The sequence below is a fragment of the Gopherus evgoodei genome, chromosome 8, assembly GCF_007399415.2.
Source record: "Gopherus evgoodei ecotype Sinaloan lineage chromosome 8, rGopEvg1_v1.p, whole genome shotgun sequence".
Classification (NCBI taxonomy): Eukaryota; Metazoa; Chordata; order Testudines; family Testudinidae; genus Gopherus; species Gopherus evgoodei.
In genome coordinates, this window is record NC_044329.1 from 109,506,231 (window position 1) to 109,525,864 (window position 19,634).

Sequence of the window (19,634 nt, forward strand, 5' to 3'; positions counted from 1 at the left end):
CGGCTGCACACGGGCAACGCTCGGCTCCTCCCGCTCCCACGCTATGGCCGCGCGCGGCGCGGGCAGACAGGCCTCATATCCCATCGTGCCCTGCGCCGAAGGGCAGCGGCGGCAGCAAAGAGGGCTACGCCTCCCATGATACACCGCGCGCGGTGGCGGCACCATGGCGGCGGGCCGCTCCCATGACGCCATGGCTGCTGGGAAGTGTAGTCCCGAGGCAGCTCCTCTCTGGGCCCGGCAGCGCAGGGTGGACTCCATCCCCCAGCAGCCCCCCGGGCAGGGCGGCGCGGCGACGGCGGCTGTGCGCGTTTTGAAACCCTCCGAGGGAGAGAAGCGGCGCGCAGAGGGCGCGGGAGCCGCGCGGCAGGTCCGGGAGCCTGTGGCACCGGTAGTCGGGCCCCTCTCCCCGCCCTGGGCCTCCCAGCGCGGCCCGAGCCCGGGATCGCCGCTGGGACCCGAAACCCTCCGCTTCCGCCCTAGGCCTCGTCCCCACGGAGACGGCGGGGCCGACGCAGAGCGCCCCGCCCCGCCCCCCAACCGCCCCAGAGCCCCCCCCGCCCCCAACATCCTCAGATCCCTGCCTGCTGCCAGCCCCCCAACCTCCCCAGAGCCCCCCCGCCCCCAACATCCTCAGATCCCTGCCTGCTGCCAGCCCCCCAACCTCCCCAGAGCCCCCCGCCAGCCCCCCAACCGCCCCAGAGCCCCCCCGCCCCGCCCCCAACATCCTCAGATCCCTGCCTGCTGCCAGCCCCCCAACCTCCCCAGAGCCCCCCGCCAGCCCCCCAACCGCCCCAGAGCCCCCCGCCAGCCCCCAACATCCTCAGATCCCTGCCTGCTGCCAGCCCCCCAACCTCCCCAGAGCCCCCCCGCCCCGCCCCCAACATCCTCAGATCCCTGCCTGCTGCCAGCCCCCCAACCTCCCCAGAGCCCCCCGCCAGCCCCCCAACCGCCCCAGAGCCCCCCGCCAGCCCCCAACATCCTCAGATCCCTGCCTGCTGCCAGCCCCCCAACCTCCCCAGAGCCCCCCCGCCCCGCCCCCAACATCCTCAGATCCCTGCCTGCTGCCAGCCCCCCAACCTCCCCAGAGCCCCCTGCCAGCCCCCCAGCATCCTCAGATCCCTGCCTGCTGCCAGCCCCCCAACTGCCCCAGAGCGCCCCGTCCCCTGCCAGCCCCCCAATCTCCCAGGGCCCCCCTGCCAGCCCTTCAACCGCCCCAGAGCCCCCTGCCTGCTGCCATCCCCCCAACTGCCCCAGAGCTCCACGTGCCAGCCCCCCAACCTCCCCAGAGCCCCCCACCCACTGCCAGCCCCCCAACCGCCCCAGAGCCCCCTGCCAGCCCCCCAACCTCCCCAGAGCCCGCTGCCCCCTGCCAGCCCCCCAATGTCCCCAGAGCTCCACCTGCCAGCCCCCCAACCTCCCCAGAGCCTGCTGCCCCCTGCCAGCCCCCCAACGTCCCCAGGGCCCCCCTGCCCACCTGCCGGCCCCCCAACCTCCCTAGAGCTCCCCCTGCCAGCCCCCCAAACTCCCCAGGGCTCCCCCGCCCACCTGCCAGCCCTCCAACCTCCCCAGAGCCCACCTGCCAGCTCCCCAACCTCCCCAGAGCCCCCCTGCCCACCTGCCAGCCCCCCAACCTCCCCAGAGCCTGCCCACCTGCCAGCCCCATCTCTCAAGAGCTGCCTGCCCACCTGCCAGAGCCCCCCACCCATGAGCCAGCCCCCCCATGCCTCCCCAGAGCCCCCCAACCCTGCCTATCTGCAAATGCTCCCAGCCCTGCCCATCAGCCGGCTCCCCACAGTCCCGCCCACCTGTCAGCCCCCCATGCCTCCCCAGAGCCTCCCAGCCCTGCCCATCTGTCAGCCCCCAAACCTTCCCAGAGCCTCATCTGCCAGCTCCCCAGAGCCCTGCCACCCCCCCCACGCCTCCCCACCCTGCCCATTTGCCAGAGCCCCGCAGCCCTGCCTATGTGCTAGCCCCCCAAAGCCTGCCAACCCCCAAACCTCCCCTGAGCCCCATTCCCCACTCATCTGCGAGCCCCCAGCCCTGCCCATCTGCCAGCCCCCAACCTCCCCAGAGCCCCCCAACCCTGCCCATCAGCCAGACCCCAGAACTCCTCACCCCACTCATCTGCCAGCCCCCCCAACGCCACCCCAGAGCCCCATCACCCGCCCATCTGCCAGCCTCCCCAGAGCCCCCTCACCCGCCCATCTGCCAGCCCCCTCACCTTGCCTATCTGCCAGGCCCCCAAACACCTCCCCAGAGCCCCCTCACTCCACCCTTCTCCCAGGCTCCCCAACACCTCCCCAGAGAACCCCACTCCCTTGATATCTTCCCTCACCCCACCCATCCACCAGGTTCCTCTGCCAGCCCCTCTCCAGAGCTCCCCCCCACTGGCACCTCCCCAGACCCTTCTGAGACCTCACACCCCATGGTGGGGGGGGGGAGCTGACCCCCCTCCTCTGCCAACACCCTGAAACCATCTGGCAGATTTCTGTGTCCTTAGTGGTGCAGATGGTGGGAGCCCTGAGCTTTCCCTGCCTCCTTCACCACTCTGAGGACAGGGCATGGCCCTGCCCCAGCGTTCATTTAAGGCTCTCACAAAGTGGATGGTGTGTATTTTACTGCATCGCCAGTGCTATGGCAGGGTGCTGTGCTTGGCCCTAGGAGGTAGTCTGTATGGAAATCTGCTTCTGCACTGCCCTGAACCTGTACCAGTGAGCCTCCATCAGGCCTAGCTTATGAAATCCATTCTGGGTGTGAATTATGTGGGAGTCTCAGGATTTTTAGACCCTGCACTTTGCCCTCAGTCTTATATCCTCTCATTTATTTCTCTTACTATACATGTATATTTATTTTAACTGTAATAGGAGCATAGACTGTATAGGGAGAAAAATCTCTTTGCTAATGGTTTTACAGGTCAATCCAACTATCTTCACCACGTTGGGCTCTGTTCCATCCCTCAGCTTTATACACCAAGGGTTGATCCTAGATTACTTTGTCATTGATAAACAGTTAAAAGCACCTGCCTACCAGCCACATGAACTGGGACACACAGCTCAACTCCATACTGACTGCAACAGACAGCAACGTGGCTAAAATAAAGGCAAGTTCAGCTGCATTGTCATCACTTTCTTGTGGCTTAGACTCTCACTCTGGGAAAGTCCTATTTAAACGAGTTCTGGACGCCTTGGTTCCTTGAACCATGTTGGTAACGTTGCTGTAGGTGAAGTCACCAGACTGGTTTCTGTAGCTGCTTTGGCTAGTATTTCACTTCCACATATTGTAACCATTGTAGACTTCCCTTCCCTCTAGAGACTGGCTGAATGTTTCACGTTGATAGTTGGATTCAGGAAAAATTACTCTCACACAAGTCTTTTTCAGTGCTAGAAAGGAGCGATCAAGGCTTCCAGTGTCCCTAGAAGGGATGAAAATGGAAATGCTTCTGCAAATATTTCAAGGACAAAAATGCCCAGGAGGAGGGAGCAATTCTTCAGGGTGTTCCAAGGCCTAGAAGAGAAAAGGGATAAAATGGGAATGCAGCATGGATAGGGCACTGGACTGAGAGGAAGCACCTAATTCCTGTGTAATAAGCAACTTCTAGAACTGGATGGGTGTCCACTGTTTGCAAACATCACAATCCAGGCCTCTTTGCCAAAATAAAATTCACCTCCATGTTTACTGCAGATGCTTACAGAAATTATGTCCTCAAGGTCCTCTGTGCAGCTCATTGTCCCTTCAGTGAACAGAGATTCTCTTGACTTCCCCAAGAAAGTTGGATCTTTTGTTGAGCAGGATTATTGTGTCAGCCCTATAGAACCTTTATTATACAACAGTTCAGAGGAAGGGGTGTGCTCTTGGATAGATGCAAGTGGTTTTCTTTAAAGAGCAGCAGATGAGCACCTCGGGTTTTGTCAGGCCTTGCTGCAATAGCCACCCCATAAAAGCATAGATCGACATGACAGGGAGCCAATTTGTGGGTAGTATGACACGCAGCTCTGAGATGTATTATTTTATCATTAGAGCCAGGACAGATGGCTGTGTTATAGAGAAGGCAGCAATAACATTAGGGGGAGAGTGGTCTAGTACTTAGAGTGGGGAACTGTGCTTTGGGATTGCTGAGCTCTGTTCCAACCTCTGCCCCAATTTATTGTTTGGACAAGCCATGATATTCTCTGTTTCAGTTCTCCCCATCTATAAAATGGGAGATTATGGGCTATAGAGGGTGCTAGAGGTACACTACTGTTTTCAAGCTACTGGTGCTACTCCTAAGGGCAGGTCTTCCAGCGGGTAGTGATCAATCTATCGGGGATCAATCTATTGGAGGTCGATTTATCGCATCTAGTGTAGATGTGATAAAATCACTCCCTGATCGCGTTCCCCGTCGACTCCAGAACTCCAGCTCACGAGAGGTGGAAGCGAAGTTGATGGGGGAGTGGCAGCAGTCGACTCGCCGTGGTCCTCACGACCAGGTAAATCGACCTAAGATATGCCAGCTGAAGTTGCATATCTTAGGTTGCCATCCCCCCTCCCCCCTGGCTAATGTAGACCTGAGCTCTGTAATCAGCCACAGGGGAAGGGACCCATTTGCACTGCACTTTCAGTCTGGCTAGAGAGAGCTCTAGGAATGCTGTTAGATTTTGCCAAGTTCTGTGACTATCCTGATGTACCTAATATGGTAATTGTTTCACATAATTAAAAACGTGTCTTTGTGAACATTTTTCATAGATTAAAAAGTCAGAAGGGACCACTGTGAAATCTAGTCCGACTTCCCATGTAACACAGACCATAGGACCTCCCTAAATTCATTCCTGTTTCAACTGGTTTCCCTCCTGGATTTGCCCTGCATACTTCATCCTTCTGTACCTTTGTCCACTCCTCTATCACTGTTGTTGCAATTTAGTTGATTAGAGGAGTCACCGTTGAGAACATGAGGGCACTTTCTAATCTGTCCTCTACTGTTAACACCCCATCCTGCTTCTGTATGAAGACATCCACTGTGGAAAGGAGTGTGAAGTACCCTACCACTCCTTCCTGTGTGTGTAACTTTCCCCTGTCCTTTAGTGTCTTTACCACTTAATCTGGTTTCTCTTTCTCTATTACAGCAGCGTCTGAACACAACCAGCATCTCTTCCAAAGGTAACAACCTGTTTGTCTCAAGCATTTTGAAAAGCACTTGCTACCATAGCATTGAGGTTCTGTAGGAATATGCATTGCGTTGTACAAGCATGTGTTATTGCTGTGTCTCAAATGGATTATTATACCTTCTTTATTTGTATTGTGTAAGAGCTGTTGATGCCTTGGGTTTAAAATCCAGGTAACTTCTGTACCCACGTAGCAAAGAAATGGCCATTTCAAGCCCCTCTTATTGGTTATCCATACAGTGGTTCCATGGTGTGCAGACCTGCCAGTTCTAATGACTCTACATGTGATTGTATAATTGAAGCAGAGATTGGAAAGAATCTAGTTTCTGCTTTTTAAAACTTCAATTTTCCCTTTTCCAAGTTCCCTGACTTGGGCACTAACTGAGGCAAGTTTAACAGTGTGGTAAACAAGTGGGTTCCCTTCCCTGCAGCCCTGGTAACTCCTGTTACTTTTGATCTCTTAGTGGATTTGCTGCTTGACAGAATAAACACTGAGAAGGTTGCATTTGATGAGTCTCTGGCTGGATCTCAGCACTCGTGTCCTACCTGTCTAAGTCTTCCACACTGCAGGATGGCAACAGAGGAGCTTGCAGCCATCAGCAGTCAGCTGCATTCGCAAGCAAAGGTAACTCCAGAGTGCTGATGACATTAGTTCTCAGCTAAGGGGAAAGAGACAGGTTTAACTAGCGAGCATAAAATACACACTCCTTACACTGGATGCCCTGGACTGCGGAGATCCTCTCTTTGTCACATGATGGGAGAAGCCTCTCCCTGTTGAGCCAGTGAATGTTGCTCTTTGAGACAGCTGGAAAGGTCTCCACATGAAGATTTGAGGTGTTCCTTTCTCTCCCCATCACCCTGCTTGAGAGTGTGTTGCCTCTGCAGCACTCCCAGTTCCTGCCAGCACGTGGCTGAAGCTGCAGGGACACTTCACGTGTCCTCTAAAGGAAAGTAACTGTGAGGGGTTAGATCACAGAACCCCCCCGGGAGCTGCCACCTGATGTGCCCAGACTACTTCTGCCCCTGCTTTCCCTACCAGATCAGGACTCCACACCCTGTCCTGCTGAGTCAGACACTCCCATCTGCTCCAGCACAGACCCAGGGTCTGAATTACTTGCCCCAAAGCTGCAGGTTTACTTGAAAGCAGCTCACAGAAGTGTTCCTGTCTTTAACACTCAGATGCCCAACTCCCAATGGAGTCTAAACCCAAATAAATCTGTTTTACCCTGTATAAAGCTTATGCACGGTAAACGCATAAATTTTTTGCTCTCTGTAACATTGATAGAGATGCACAGTTGTTTGCACCCCCAGGTATTAACACATACTCTGTTAATTAATAAGTAAAAAGTGATTTATTAAATAGAGAAAGTAGGATTTAAGTGGTTCCAAGTAGTAACAGACAGAACAGAGTAAGTCACCAAGTAAAATAAAATAAAATGCACAAATCTTTGTCTAATCAAACTGAATACAGATAAGATCCTCACCAGTTCCAGAATGCTCCCTTTTACAGACTAATCTCCTTTTTAGCTTGGGTCCAGCAATTGCTCACATCCCTTGCACACCATCCTTTGTTCCAATTTCTTTCAAGTATCCTGGGGGGTGGAGAGGCTCTCTCTTTAGCCAGCTGAAGACAAAATGGAGAGGTTTCCCAGGGGGTTTAAATAGACTTTCTCTTGCGAGTGGAGACCCCCTCCTCTTTCCTATGCAAAGTCCAGCTCCAAGATGGAGTTTAGGAGTCACCTGCGCAAGTCACATGTCCATGCACGACTCTCAGTTTTTACAGGTAGTATCCATTGTTTACATGCTACCTTGAATGTCTTCAAGTAGACTTCTTATGTGGATTGGAGCGTTCCAAGATCCATTGTCCTTTAAGTGTTTCTTGATTAGTACTTAATTTCAACATTTCTTTCTCCAGGAACTGACCAAATACTCTACTAAGGTTATTTAGAAATCAAGCCAGTACACTGTCAACATTCATAACTTCAAATACAAAAATGATACATGCATACAAAGAGGATTAATCCATTCAGTAGATCATAACCTTTACGGAGATATGTTACATGGCATATGTAACATAAAACACATTCTAAGCATATTTCCATCAAGCCTTATGGGAGGTACCGTCACAGTAACTTCCCAGGAGCACTCACTTTCCTTTCCTGTCTCGGAGGCCCCCTGTATCCCTCTGAGCGCTGAATCGTCTCCCTGCCCCTCATCACAGCCTTCATCCTTCCAACAAGGAGGGTCATAGGAGATTCCTTGGAAGCCCCTCTATCCTGCTCAGCCGAGTATGGTTGCTTTTGAGTCAGTTTCGAGGTGCCCCGCAACATTCCCAGCTTCTGAAACTGCACAAAGCAACGGAGTTCTTCCCTGCACTAAATTATTTCCATGTGAGACTTGTTCTCATCCTGCTTTTCCCCCCAGGTCATTGAGTCCCTCACCCAGTCGGTAAATCGACTGAAGCAGGAGAAGGAGTTCCAGCAGCAGCAGATCCATCACCTGGAAGGTACTGATGAATCCCTTGGCTTTGCAGTCATTCTGGGATGTTCAGCGATTGCTCCCCATCTGACTGTTTGGGGTCCTGTTGATGAGACAGCAGGCTGTGAGTGCAGCTCCCCAATGGGGCCCAGTCCCGTTCCCTACTCTGTTGAATATATAGAACTCAGACCTAGAGTAGGAACCTGGTGTTCTAACTCATAGTCCTTTGCCCTAACCCTTACGGAATACAACCTTTACATCTACAACCCAGCACTTGGTTTGTGTTCTACTCAAGAGTATCACTTGTTCAGAATATGCCATGAAGACCGGACTCCGCTTATGCCCCGGAGTGTGCTGGCAGAGTAGTGAAGGGAGCTCTTGAACTGGCACTGATTATGCTGTACCATTTCAGGGGATCAGCAGAGGCCCCCAGTGCCCTGCACGGTCAGTCCAGCGCCTTACATCAGCCGTGAACTGACTTTTGAGACCATTGTACTGTGTCGCTTCTCGGCTCTCTGAGCTAAGAGGTGAAAACATCCAATCCCTCCCTTTCCCCTTGCAAGCTGAAGCCTAATCATTTTCTGTCCTTTTGTTTGTTGTTGCAGAGGAGGTTGGGCGATTGCATAACAGCCCTCAGAGTGGCTTAGAGTCCCTGCTGGGGCGGAGAATGGAAGGGCTGAAGAGCGAGCTTCGTAACTTGCGACAGCAAGTGTTTCACCAGCCGGATGGAGATTGCACCCCGGATCTGTATCCCAGCTCCAGCGTCATGCAGGAGGTGCATGAGAGGTCAGCTCTGGGCCTTTATAGCCATGTGAGTCATGGGAAATTAAGGCTGTTGCTTCCTTTCCCCAGGGGTAACCCTCTCTCTCCTTGATTTCAGCAAAAAGCTCCTGTGGCGAGAATATGAGTGTGTGAGGAGAGAGGTGGAGCAACTGAAGCACAAGCTCAGTGAGTGTTGCTCTGGACTGCTCCCCGTGCGGGTCCTTGCCCTGTGGGCCTGACAGATGACTGGAAGTGGGAGGGAAGCAGCCTGAAGTTAGGAGCATCATGTTGTTTGTTGTAGTGGACAGTTTGCTCAGGAATGGAAGAGTAGGGGATGCTGTGGTGAATTGGCAGAGTTGGAGGGGAAGTGTGGGAGCATGCACAGGGCTTGCTAGCTCAGTCAGACTCCCACCAGGGCATGGGCAGAGCGGTGGGAGAGGAACATGCACTGGGTCTCCCCACTCTGTCTGACTCTGGCTGTTGCACTGTGGTGCTCTGAGAGATGGGGTCCATTCAGTGAACGGTTGGTGCATTGCAATACACTTCTGTAGCTGTTTTTCAAACTTCACCCCCACTCTATCCTTAGAGAGACAAGAGGGGGAGGGAATTGATAATGACACTGACTTCCTTTGTAAAGTGCTTGGAGATCTACTGCTGAAAAGTGCTATGTGAGAGCTGGCTGCCATTATTATTATTATTGGGCCTTTCTCAAGGATGCTATAGGATGTCAGGTACACCTCTACCCCAATATAACGCTGTCCTCGGGAGCCAAAAAATCTTGCCGCGTTCTATCGAACTTGCTTTGATCCGCAGGAGTGCCCAGCCCCCGCCCCCCTCCCCCCCCCGGAACGCTGCTTTACCGCGTTATATCCAAATTCGTGGTATATGGGGTGGCATTATATCGGGTAGAGATGTACCTTGACTGGGCATAAGCCAGAGACAGTCCTGAAAACGCCTTGGTCTTAGATTATCAAACTGTCTCTCTACTCTTCAAAGTGAATGTGTGTAAGTGACCCCTTCATACTCATAAGCACCATTCAGTCAGAGCGTCTGTTTGAAGTTTTAACTACATCACTCCTATTAGGGGTGCAGAGCTGACAACAATGGGAGAGGGAGCTGTGTTCTATTCTGGCTCTTGAACCAGAAACAGAATCTCCAGTTATGGGCTAAATTCTGCCCTCCCTATATTGCAGCAGCTTCTGTGGAGGCAGTTAAGTGTCCCACCTGTAACCAAAGGCAGAATTTGAGGTGCGGAATCTTTGGTAATGACATGAAACAAAAGGAACTGAGCTTGATTCTCAGATGCCAAGCTGAGTTTACTGCAGCAGCTTGTTTGCATTCCAGTAAGGCCAAAAGTTCCCAACCAGGATCAGGTCCCCATTGTGCTAGGTGCGGTATAAACACATGGTGAGAGTCAGTCCCTGTCCCAAAGCGCTTACAGTCTGAATAAACAAAACACAGAGTAGGGGAAAGGAATATAACCATCCTTTTTTACTTACTATAAACTGAGCATGTCAAATATAGTCATTGAACGGCAATAAATGGGGAACCACCAATGTCATTTTCACAGTCATTTGTCAGAGTCTGTACGTAAAGGGCTCTGTGTCAATAACAGCTTTCCCATTTGTGCCTGTTATATAGCTGTGAAAGTAATAGATCTGGGTATTGTATGAGAGTCCCATGGAGATCTGGCAACTGCTCCTGCTGTTCACGAGTTCTTCAGTAGAATGTAGTCCTGGCATGAGAGGTGCCCACTGAACTTTTGACTGAATATGCACAGAGAAAAGTGAGTGCTGAGGTGACTATTAAAAATCAGGCACAGAATAGAAGTAGATTCTGCTATGACTCAGCTCTGTGGCCAAAACCAGTCCAGTTCACTATGTAAAGTTACATTGCTTTCCTTCTTAGACCGACAGGAGGAGGATCTAGTCAATCAGATGTCTGAAACTGATGAAATGAAGAGAACTCAAAGTCGATACTGCAAGGTACATAGCTTTACAGGTTCACCTTCCCCAGGCAAAATCATTACATGCATTTTTAAAGCATGTGATAGTTTGGTAACCTGTGGAACTCACTGATTCCAGATGATAGGAAAATTATAAGTAAAGTTCTTAAAAGAGGGGTTAGGCACATGTATGAATAGTAGCTGCAGTCCAAGCAGCTAGAGTAAATGACATTGGCTGTCGATCCTTATGCTTCTGGCGTATACTAATCATCAGCTGGGGGCAGGAAGTATATCTTCTCTTTGAATAGTATTGTAAAACTGTCCAGGAAATTTATGGGAGTTTTATATCTTCCTCTGAAGGCTGGAGAAAAGATCATGGATTTGATGATCTGTTCCCATATGGCGGAACCGTTATTTCTCAGGCTTCCTGTGTTAACATTATATAAAAGATTTATTGGTGCTACATTAATCAACACGAGGATATTACTGTGTTTTCCAGTGTGCTTCTGATTTCAGTATTTATTCCTTAGGCTAGAACCAACTCCTGTGTGTACCTGGAATTATGGGAGGGGTACTGTAATCCCTGTTCATAAGGGGCCACATTAATTAAATTAAACACTGATACTCAATCGTGAGGCCGAACTGTAACAGTTCTCTTTCCTATATAATATAAGTGTTTATCAGACAGTACTGAAAACTAAGATCAGTATGGTTACAGTCTGCAGAGGATGGCTTATTTTTATTTGGTATTGGTATTGCAGTAGTGCCATGACAAACACAGTCCTTGACTCAAAGAGCTAACAATGTAAGAAGACAAGTGATATATGAAGAGTTCAGGAGAAGAGTATATTCAAAATATATACAAGTGTTCATGTTCGTAGAAAAAAGCCGGCATATATATCTAAAAGTTTCTCGCTGTCCCCATCATAGCCACCAGGACTTGGTTGATTTCTTGTAGACGTCACTGCAGAAGTTGGAGGGATTTGGAACAACGGGTACTGCCCTTACGGGTCACTTCAAGGAGAGCATTCCATGCATAAGGCGTGAAGAAATTTGTGCTTGAGGCTGGCAGAGCAGAGGGAGAGAAGAGATAATGTGGTGGGAAACACATGGACAAGTAGGGAGGGGCAGAGTTGTGAAGGGCCTAAAATATGTTGGTGCTAACAATCAGACCTGGCTACTTCTCAGCTAGCTGCAGCCCCTCTAACCCTTTTAGAAACCACCTGCTGCCTGGCGCTTCTGGACAAGTAGCCCCCATAACCTGCTGCCCAAGAGACTCTAGCAGCACATTCTCAAACTGATTGATGGTTTTTATACATTATGGTTGGTTAAAATGCAGTCAGTGGGCCAAGCATGGACAGCAGAGATCTACAGTGTGCCCCTAATTTCCATTAAGGAGGCTGGGTCAAGAGGTACAGGTTCCATTATGCTGTACCCCATCTTGATCTGAGCACACCAAACTGTAAAGGAACATAAGCCCACCACCTTCTGTGTTGGAAAGGTGAAGTGCTTGTTGCCATGGATAGCATGTTTTGTGTCAGCTGTGCTTTTTCTAGGCTGTTCCAGGTCTGTACAGAGAGCAAGTCACACACGCATGTTCTGCTGGGCTCAGCACTGCAGTGTAGAATCAGAGGCTCTTTGTGGGGTGCACTTTTGGCAGTGACTGACTGTCCCCCCTCATCCACAGATGCTGGAAGATTTGATGATCAGTCACAAAACTCAATCTGATGACTTGGACAAAGCCAGGCTGGAGACGCGGAGCACCCAGGAGGAGCTTGGCCACATCAAGTAGGGGACATGCACCTTCCACGGGTCTTATGGGACATGTGGCACCACATGTGTGCACGCACCATGCATTGCTGGCAATATGGGGTGCATTCCTCACCCAACTGAGCTCGGGACATCAGCTGCAAGTGCAGCTCCTCTTATATCCAAGAGATATTTCACCACAAACCACAAGGGAATGGCACAAGTAGGCGCTCTGCTGTGAGACCACTGTACAGTACCCCCGTGTGAAAGGAGTTGTGGGTAATATCAGCTCAGTTGCTAGTAGGCAGGTGTCCACATCACAACTAACACTAATAGACCCTTTTCTTGCACCCTCAGAGAAGTCAGTGCTGAATTCCTCACTTGCTTCTAGAGGGGGTCTCTGCGGGTCACGATTGAGACCTGTTATCGAGGCAGTGTGGGGAGGGCATCACTGTACCTGCTTGGTGGATAGATAACATCCATCTCCAGGGTTGGCAATCCAGCGCCTTGGCCAATGAGGTATTCCAGTTTTTAAACGCATAAAGTGCCAAACTGCGAGCCCTGGAGGTTCCAGAACGTGGGCAGCTCAGTTCAAGCTTGCCCACTGCCTAGGAGAGGAGTCCCAACTAGGGGCAGATGGAGAGTTCAGGCTCAGTGATCCATTCAGTCTTTGATCTCTCTGCTGAGGCAGCAAACTAGGGGAGCAGTTGTGATGGTATCTGTTTGTTTGTGATGGAGACACCTATACCTTGAACTAGACTGAGTACCACAGGGAAAGAGCAGCCATTCAGTGTGAATGACTTCTTGCTGTTCCTATTCTGGGCTGACCCTAGACGGTTGGCCTGGAGATGAAAGGCTCCATATCTAATCACGGCTCTCCTGTGCCCTCTAGTCCATGCGGCTATACACTGTGTAAGCAAGCATGCTCATGTTCCCCGTCCACAAACCCTCTACCATGGGCACTGGCTGACTTCTGAAGCTCCTTCTCTGTCACTCACTGAGTGAACCCACTTGGCACTGGTCAGAAAGTGGTGATTCCCCTGTTTAGTTCTTTCCCTTTCTGTCACCTCAGCAGGAATTCCCTTCAGCCTGGGACCTTTTCTCTTGAAGAGATGCCCACTTGTGTCCCTTAAACCCCTGCACCACCCTCCTCTCTTCTTGCTTTCCTGTGCTGTCACGTTCCCATGATGGACCATGCCGAGAAAGGAAACTGACTCTACTTTTGGCTGCGATCTCCACACAGCTGGGCCTTGCAGACTCTGGCCTTTTCCCTGGAGAGGATGGTGACATTAGAGCTTTCCCTTCAATGATTCTTAGCTCTGTGCTACTGTTCCTTTAATTGTGCCCTTGTCTTTCCAACCCAGCTGACCCAGGGGTATCTGGGGATTCTGTGTGTGCCACTGTCTCTAACCCTCTTTCCCACACACCCAGGTGCCACAATGGGATAACGTGTCACAGGAATGCCAACCACCCCTTCAGTTGGCAGGCAGTGTTTCCTCAATGGTGTGCCCCAGATCTCCCTTCCTACGGGAGCACTCTGTCCATTCATTAACATCAGGCTGATACTGAAGACCTTTGCAATACAGCAGGGCTGGGACTATTTATTAAATATTTGTTCCTGGAAGGTCTTTATTTGGAATCCCTGTGTTCTCTAGAGATGTAGCAGGTAAGTCAATGCCAAGCAATATCTCAAACAGTGTGCAGCGTGGTGACACCCACCACTGCAGTGCTGTCACTACTGGGTAGCACCTGGTAGGCTCTTTACCACCCAACAGCAACACTTTACAACAGTTTGGGGCAGGATGTGATGCATATATTGTCTACCTGAAAATGCATGGGGTGGGAGGAGCCTAGGAAGGCAGAGTATAACTACAGTAGAACCTCCAAGTTACAGACACCTCGGGAATGGAGGTTGTTCATAACTGAACAAAACATTTTGGTTCTTTCAAAAGTTTACAGCTGGACATTGACTTAATACAGCTTTGAAACGTTGCTGTGCAGAAGAAAAATGCTACTTTTAACCATCGTAATTTAAATGAAACAAGCACAGAAACAGTTTCCTTAGCTTGTCAAATCTTTTTTTTTTTTTTACTTTCCTTTTTTTTTTAGTTGTTTATGTTTAAGGCAGCACTGTGCTGCATTTGCTTTTTGGGGGTCTCTGCGGCTGCCGGATTGCGTACTTAAATGCAGCATGTGGATGACTGGTCAGTTTGTAACTCTGCTGCTCCTAACTCTGAGGTTCTCCTATATTGCAAATAGAATTGAGCTGGGACACTGGAGACGCATGCATGGCCCTTGCAGCCATGAGCCCTTCACATCACTCGGCAGTGCCCCATCTGATGGGCACATGCAGCACTGGCTGGCTCTGCAAGAAACCATGTCCAGGTCTCTCCTTGAGGGAGATTGATGAGGAATGATACTAAAAACATTCGGCATTCCCTAGTGTTTTCCAGCCAAGGATCTCAAGGCCCTTTTCAGACACAGTTCATTCTCACAATCGTCCTCATCATCACCCCAGCGAGGTAGACGGGGAAAAGAACAGTACCAGAGCTGGGACTGGAACCCAGGTGTCCTGACTTCTTTTTCTCTTCTGATACCCCCGTTAGTTGCTTATATTCACTCCTACTCCCCAAAATCCATAAATAACCATTAATGTTCTTAGTGGAAAACATCTGTGGAAACATCCATGGTCCAGCATGACTCTGTTATTAGAATCTCCTTGATGAATTTGCTCTGACATCAGAAACCAAACTTGCCTCCTGTACTATAATAACCCACCATGAAGGATGTTATGTCAGCTCAGTGAGTCCTCTTCAATAATGAGATTTAATTGCAGTTCTCCTGTAATTAAGTATTGATTCCCTTCCCTTTCTGTAAAAGCCTCAGGTCTCCCTGCCCCCCATGCCCTACACTCCACATACAATGAGTTGCTCAGCAGAGCTGAATCCACCTTGAACCATGAGTTTACCAAAATCCCTCATTGCAGAAGATCCCAAGAATGAATTTTGTCTCTCTCCTGGCAGCTGTTTCTGTCCCTGGAGCTAATCAGTATTGTTGGTTTTGTTTCAATCAGATCCACGGTCACTGACCTGAAAGACCAAATGAAAAATCTGCCCTTGGAAGAGAAGTCATACACTAAGCCCGTAGAAAAAGAAAGTGCTTATGGAAGTAAGTGATGCTAGTCCTTCTGGTAGAGCTGGTTGGGAATTTTCTGACAAAATAGTTTCGTTGGCAAATGCTGGTTTGTTGAACCTGAAATGCTTAGTGGAAACATCCTTGGGTTTGACAAACTTTCATCAAATCACAGGCAGGTTCCAATGGAAACCTGCCTGGTTTGGTGGTGGGCTCCCAGGGTCCATGGCTCTGGGGTAGCCCCACCATGTGGACTGCCTGGGGGCCAGGGAGCAGGGGGCTTCCTTGGTCTGTGACTCTGAGCAGCCCTTCCATGTCAGGGATTGCAGGCTCCCTGCCTGAAAGCCTCAGAAGTCCTGGATCTAACTGAGGCTCGACTCCCTGGTTTGCAGCAGAGAGCCTGGAAGTCCTGAGAATTCTAGTAATGTTGCTTTGTTGGACTCCTTCTCCGGATAACCACTTCCCAAGGGCAAGGAGTAGTTTATGGGTCGGGGATGGCCAGGAATCTGGCTGGCTTCTCTGTTTCCTTCATCTCTCCTATGATCCTGCTTGGTTTGTCTTTAACCACAGAGTCAGAGATGGGAGAGTTCATTGCAGGGGCATTGCCCCCAGTGCGTGTCCGGTGCACGTCTAGTCTCAATTTACATGATTCAGGGCCTGGCTGTCCTTCCCTTTGTTCAGTTATTTACACCAGTGCAGAGTAGGAGTACGATGCTATGAAACCAGAATGGTTGTATTGCTTACGAAGACAGTGAGGAATCAGGCCTATGCTCTTTAACCATGAGCTCAGCTCTTAACTTATCCTGCCTGTGGGTGTGTTTCTCTTAGTGGAAAGCAATAATGTGTTGAGAGAAGAGGAGACATTTTCTTCCTCCCTGAGTGATGATTCTGCCTCTGAGCTCAGTCTCACAGATGTCAGCTCTGACGAGCTCTCTAGTGCCACAGAGATTAAGGAGCCTGAAGGTAAGAGAAGTATGGCTGGCTGAGAAGCCCTTGGTACCCTAAGAATATAGTTGTTTTCAGTGGGAATGTTAGATGTGTGACTGCCTTGTGGGGAGAGGGGATCTCTTTGTATGTCCAGTCCCTGTTTTGTGTCCCTAAAAGTGTTGCAGTATTTGTAATGCCCAAACCAAGGTCAAACGCACAACTTGACAAGAGCCCTAAGGCCGTGCCCAATGTAGGTGCATGTATTTGGCATCTAAATGTGTGAGGCAGTATGGCCTAATGGTCAGAGCATTGGATTAGGAGTCAGACTTGGTTCTAATCCCAGCTCTCCACTTGTTAACAGATTTACTTTCCAGAGCTCCTTGTCTGTCTGGTGTCAGGCCTAATCAGGTGGAAGGTGCTGTGTAAACAGAAGTATGATTTTGCATAAAACAGAGCATACTGCAGCCTCTCTCACCTTTACTCTTGAGTGGCAGCCCTGAGGAGGGAGGGACAGTATCTTCTAGCATGCAGTGACCCAGAGGCTTTCCTTTGCGTGCTGCTGTCTAGTCTGTCCAAGTTGTGTACTAAAGATTGAGACTGTTTGTGGTCTGAATTGGAGAACGTCACTTTTCCCCCTTTACCAAAGCATCTTATCGGACAAGGACAATCTAGAATGCTGGCTGTGATGATCTGGGACTCCCATCTACACAGCTTGTGAACTGATTAGTATTGTGAAGTTGTTGAGAAATTTTTGTATCATGGAATGCCTTTATGTATATATGGTATCCACCATGCTTGTGTCAGGTCTGTCCATACTAGGGACAGGGGTGGGTGGCCAGAATTTAATGGCTGCCTATCCAGGTGGAAACACCTGAAGGAAAATGGATTAGTTGAGGCCAGAAGATACTTTCCCCAACTTGTCTGCAGGGCGTGGGGGAAGTGGAGAGAGTGGAAAGGTCAAAGAGAGGCATGAGAATGGGAGAGTTTAAACAGCCCCTGAGAGCCACACGGGGAGTTTTGGGCAGGAGAGGGTAAGGAGATAGAACAGCCAGGGTCAGAGAGCTGAGGTGGGGAGAGGCGATTCTGTGTCTCAGAGCGCAGGCTAGGCCCTGCAGCAGAAGGACCCTGGATGGCCCCAGAGGACTCTGATACTAGCCCAAAGAAAGCTGAGTAGTAGTGAGGAAACTGAGTCAGGGAAATGCAAATAGAGTTTATTGTTTGTATCGATCTGTGTATTTCTTGTGCAGTTACGTAACAAGCTGTGGTAGGAGAGTTCTGTGCAAAGTGTCTGTGTGCTGCCTGTTGCTCCTAACACACGCCCTTTGAAGAAGTAAACGACAGACCCAGAACACCCCCCGGCTGGTGTTCTGAGAGAGGAAATGTTTCAGCTGAGGGGGGTTGGAGGAGGATGAAGAGGAAGAAAAACCTGAGTGGCCATCACTGTTTCCCAGGGGCTGAGCAATGGGCTGCATAGTCACAGCTCTCAGGAGGGTGTGCTAGATAGTGGATCTGCACCTTGAGGGTGAGCCTAGAGGCCCCCAAGATAGGGACAGTACATGGGTTCTGTTCAGACGTTGGAGGCTTACAACAGTCTGGTGAGTGGCCAAGAGGGGCACTTGACTGGACCTGTGACACTGGCATCCAAAGCACTTGGATCACGGTTAAAACTGTGGGGCCCTATGGTGTCCGTTGTTTGAGCCTCCCTTCCAGTCTTGTTTCAGGGTAACGTTAAGCTGCAGTATGAGGGCCATTTATAATACTACCAATAATAATAATAATACTTAGCATTCCCCAGGGGTGCCAGGAGGTCAGTTTTTAATGTCACTCCATGTTTGGTTTGGTGCTGACACTCAGCCAATGAGGTTAGGAAGGTGAAAATCACCAATTTTCAAAAGGCTCATCTTCCACACTCTATATCCCTTTGGATTTCAGCATTGCTTCAGGATGTTAAAGACCCTTTTGTTTGTATTAACACTTAGCCCTGGGGGAATTCCCAGCTCCAGGAACAAAGGAGTAATGTTCTTTTAAAGGAAATTCATGCCCTACTTCAGTAAGATGCTTAAGATTCTCGTGAATGGGGGCTTTAAGGCACATGAAATTGCCTTGAGTTCTGTTTTTTCTAAGTACAAATCCTGCTGAGTCAGTCTTTGCTAGTAAAGCTGCTACAATTAACAGCTTTGCAGATGCAGTTGTAACATGTCCAGTTGCTGCTGGGATGTTCCCTAAGCAGTCTCCCCAGGACATATCGAGGGGTTAAATTCCCTTCTCCAATATTACTTGCAGGCACATGCCAGGGACTGAGTTTAACTTTTGATCAGCAAAGCCCTGTCAGGTAACATGCATAATTGCATAAGAGGAAGCTAGTTATCCTATGTTATTGGTAGTAAATATTGATATCCTAGTGGAGTGCCCAAAGCCTGCTAGGAGGCAGGGGCCATGATTAAAAAATATTTGCCAATATAAATTAGTCAAACCCACATTGTCAATGTATTTTCTTGTATTTGTATTTGCCTGAGTGGATGACGAATTGGCATTGCTTCAAGTTCATTGGTGACGCCAAACCAGCAGCAGATCAGCTTTGCCATCACTCTGCAGTTACAGGGAGGTCGTGGGCCATTTTTCTCGGTTGATGGTGAGGACTTGAGCCTGAGTCCACAGTATGGCTAACTCCTCTGCAATGTGTCTGTAGGATCCAAAGACCTCTCCACCCCAAGCCTGGAGCTGGAGGACAGCACCCCCAAGGAGGAGGCTGGAAGCATGTCGGATGAGGACCTCAGCAGTGACCTGTTTGACAGTCTGCCTGAACTTAATCTGAGTGATCTTTAATGCTTAGCCAAAGAAAGCCCCCATCTGTCAAATAAGAAAAATTAAAGATGGAAAGGGAATTGGCATCTCAAAATGGACAGGCTCCTCTTCTGAACTGTCAGCCACTTGGGCGGAGGGGGGTGGAGGGGTGTTGCAGTGGCCCAAAGTGATCCCTTTGCGGGGAGACGGGCTCTGCCCAGCCTGGTATCAGGCAGTCTGAACCTCCACTGACTTTGACTTTCAAGCACTCTCCAGAAGAAACTGACTGGGCTGTGTATTTCTGAGCTTCAGATTGTAAGATCTGTTCTAACTCTTGTCAGCTAACGTGCTGGGCACCTATATGGAGACCTGTTCTCCCCTCTCTGCATGGCTGGGGAACAGAGCCCTGGTAGGTGATCCATACATTTACCCAGGTAAGTGTCAGAAGCCTCTAAGTGGCAGCTGAGTTTGCCAGGTGCTGGTAAATCCCTTCCCATGCAGGTAATTGAAGTGGTTTAAAAAGCTCCATTCTTGGAACAGTGTTTTCATGTCATTCATAAAAGGAAAATTGCTTTAAGGAGAAGGCGGCTGAAATGGAGAGAGGCTGTGGCCTAAAATCCTGCCATTCCCATTCTTCAGGCCTTGCACGTCGGGGGTGTTTTAAATAAAGTTTTCCTAAGTAACTACTCTGATTTTACAGGAGCTACTTTATAGCCGGG

At 49.9% G+C, this 19,634-nt stretch overlaps 1 protein-coding gene across 3 annotated transcripts; it reads left to right on the plus strand.

Moving 5' to 3' along the window:
* The first annotated feature begins 231 nt into the window (after window positions 1-231).
* Window positions 232-19,596, plus strand: LOC115656340 (spindle pole body component 110-like). Of its 3 annotated transcripts, none has more exons than XM_030572911.1 (12): window positions 232-367; window positions 2,914-3,100; window positions 5,100-5,133; window positions 5,603-5,763; window positions 7,563-7,644; window positions 8,222-8,402; window positions 8,497-8,564; window positions 10,287-10,363; window positions 12,011-12,111; window positions 15,146-15,240; window positions 16,033-16,167; window positions 18,821-19,596. In XM_030572911.1, the coding sequence occupies exons 2-12, from the start codon at window positions 3,035-3,037 to the stop codon at window positions 18,955-18,957; spliced, it is 1,137 nt and encodes a 378-aa protein (XP_030428771.1). In that variant the 5' UTR covers window positions 232-367; window positions 2,914-3,034; the 3' UTR covers window positions 18,958-19,596. The 3 variants fall into 3 exon arrangements, with proteins under 3 accessions (XP_030428771.1, XP_030428773.1, XP_030428772.1); XM_030572913.1 differs by having other exon boundaries at window positions 5,103-5,133; XM_030572912.1 differs by having other exon boundaries at window positions 3,010-3,100.
* The last annotated feature ends 38 nt before the right edge of the window (window positions 19,597-19,634 follow it).

What these genes read in the sequence shown, in the direction of transcription:
- LOC115656340 (XM_030572911.1), top strand. Translation starts at nt 3,035, where the DNA reads ATGAACTGGGACACACAGCTCAACTCCATACTGACTGCAACAGACAGC. An exon ending in GCAACGTGGCTAAAATAAAG is followed by an intron (nt 3,101 to 5,099) that starts GCAAGTTCAGCT and finishes TCTCTATTACAG; the next exon opens with CAGCGTCTGAACACAACCAG. An exon ending in AAAAGAAAGTGCTTATGGAA is followed by an intron (nt 15,241 to 16,032) that starts GTAAGTGATGCT and finishes TGTTTCTCTTAG; the next exon opens with TGGAAAGCAATAATGTGTTG.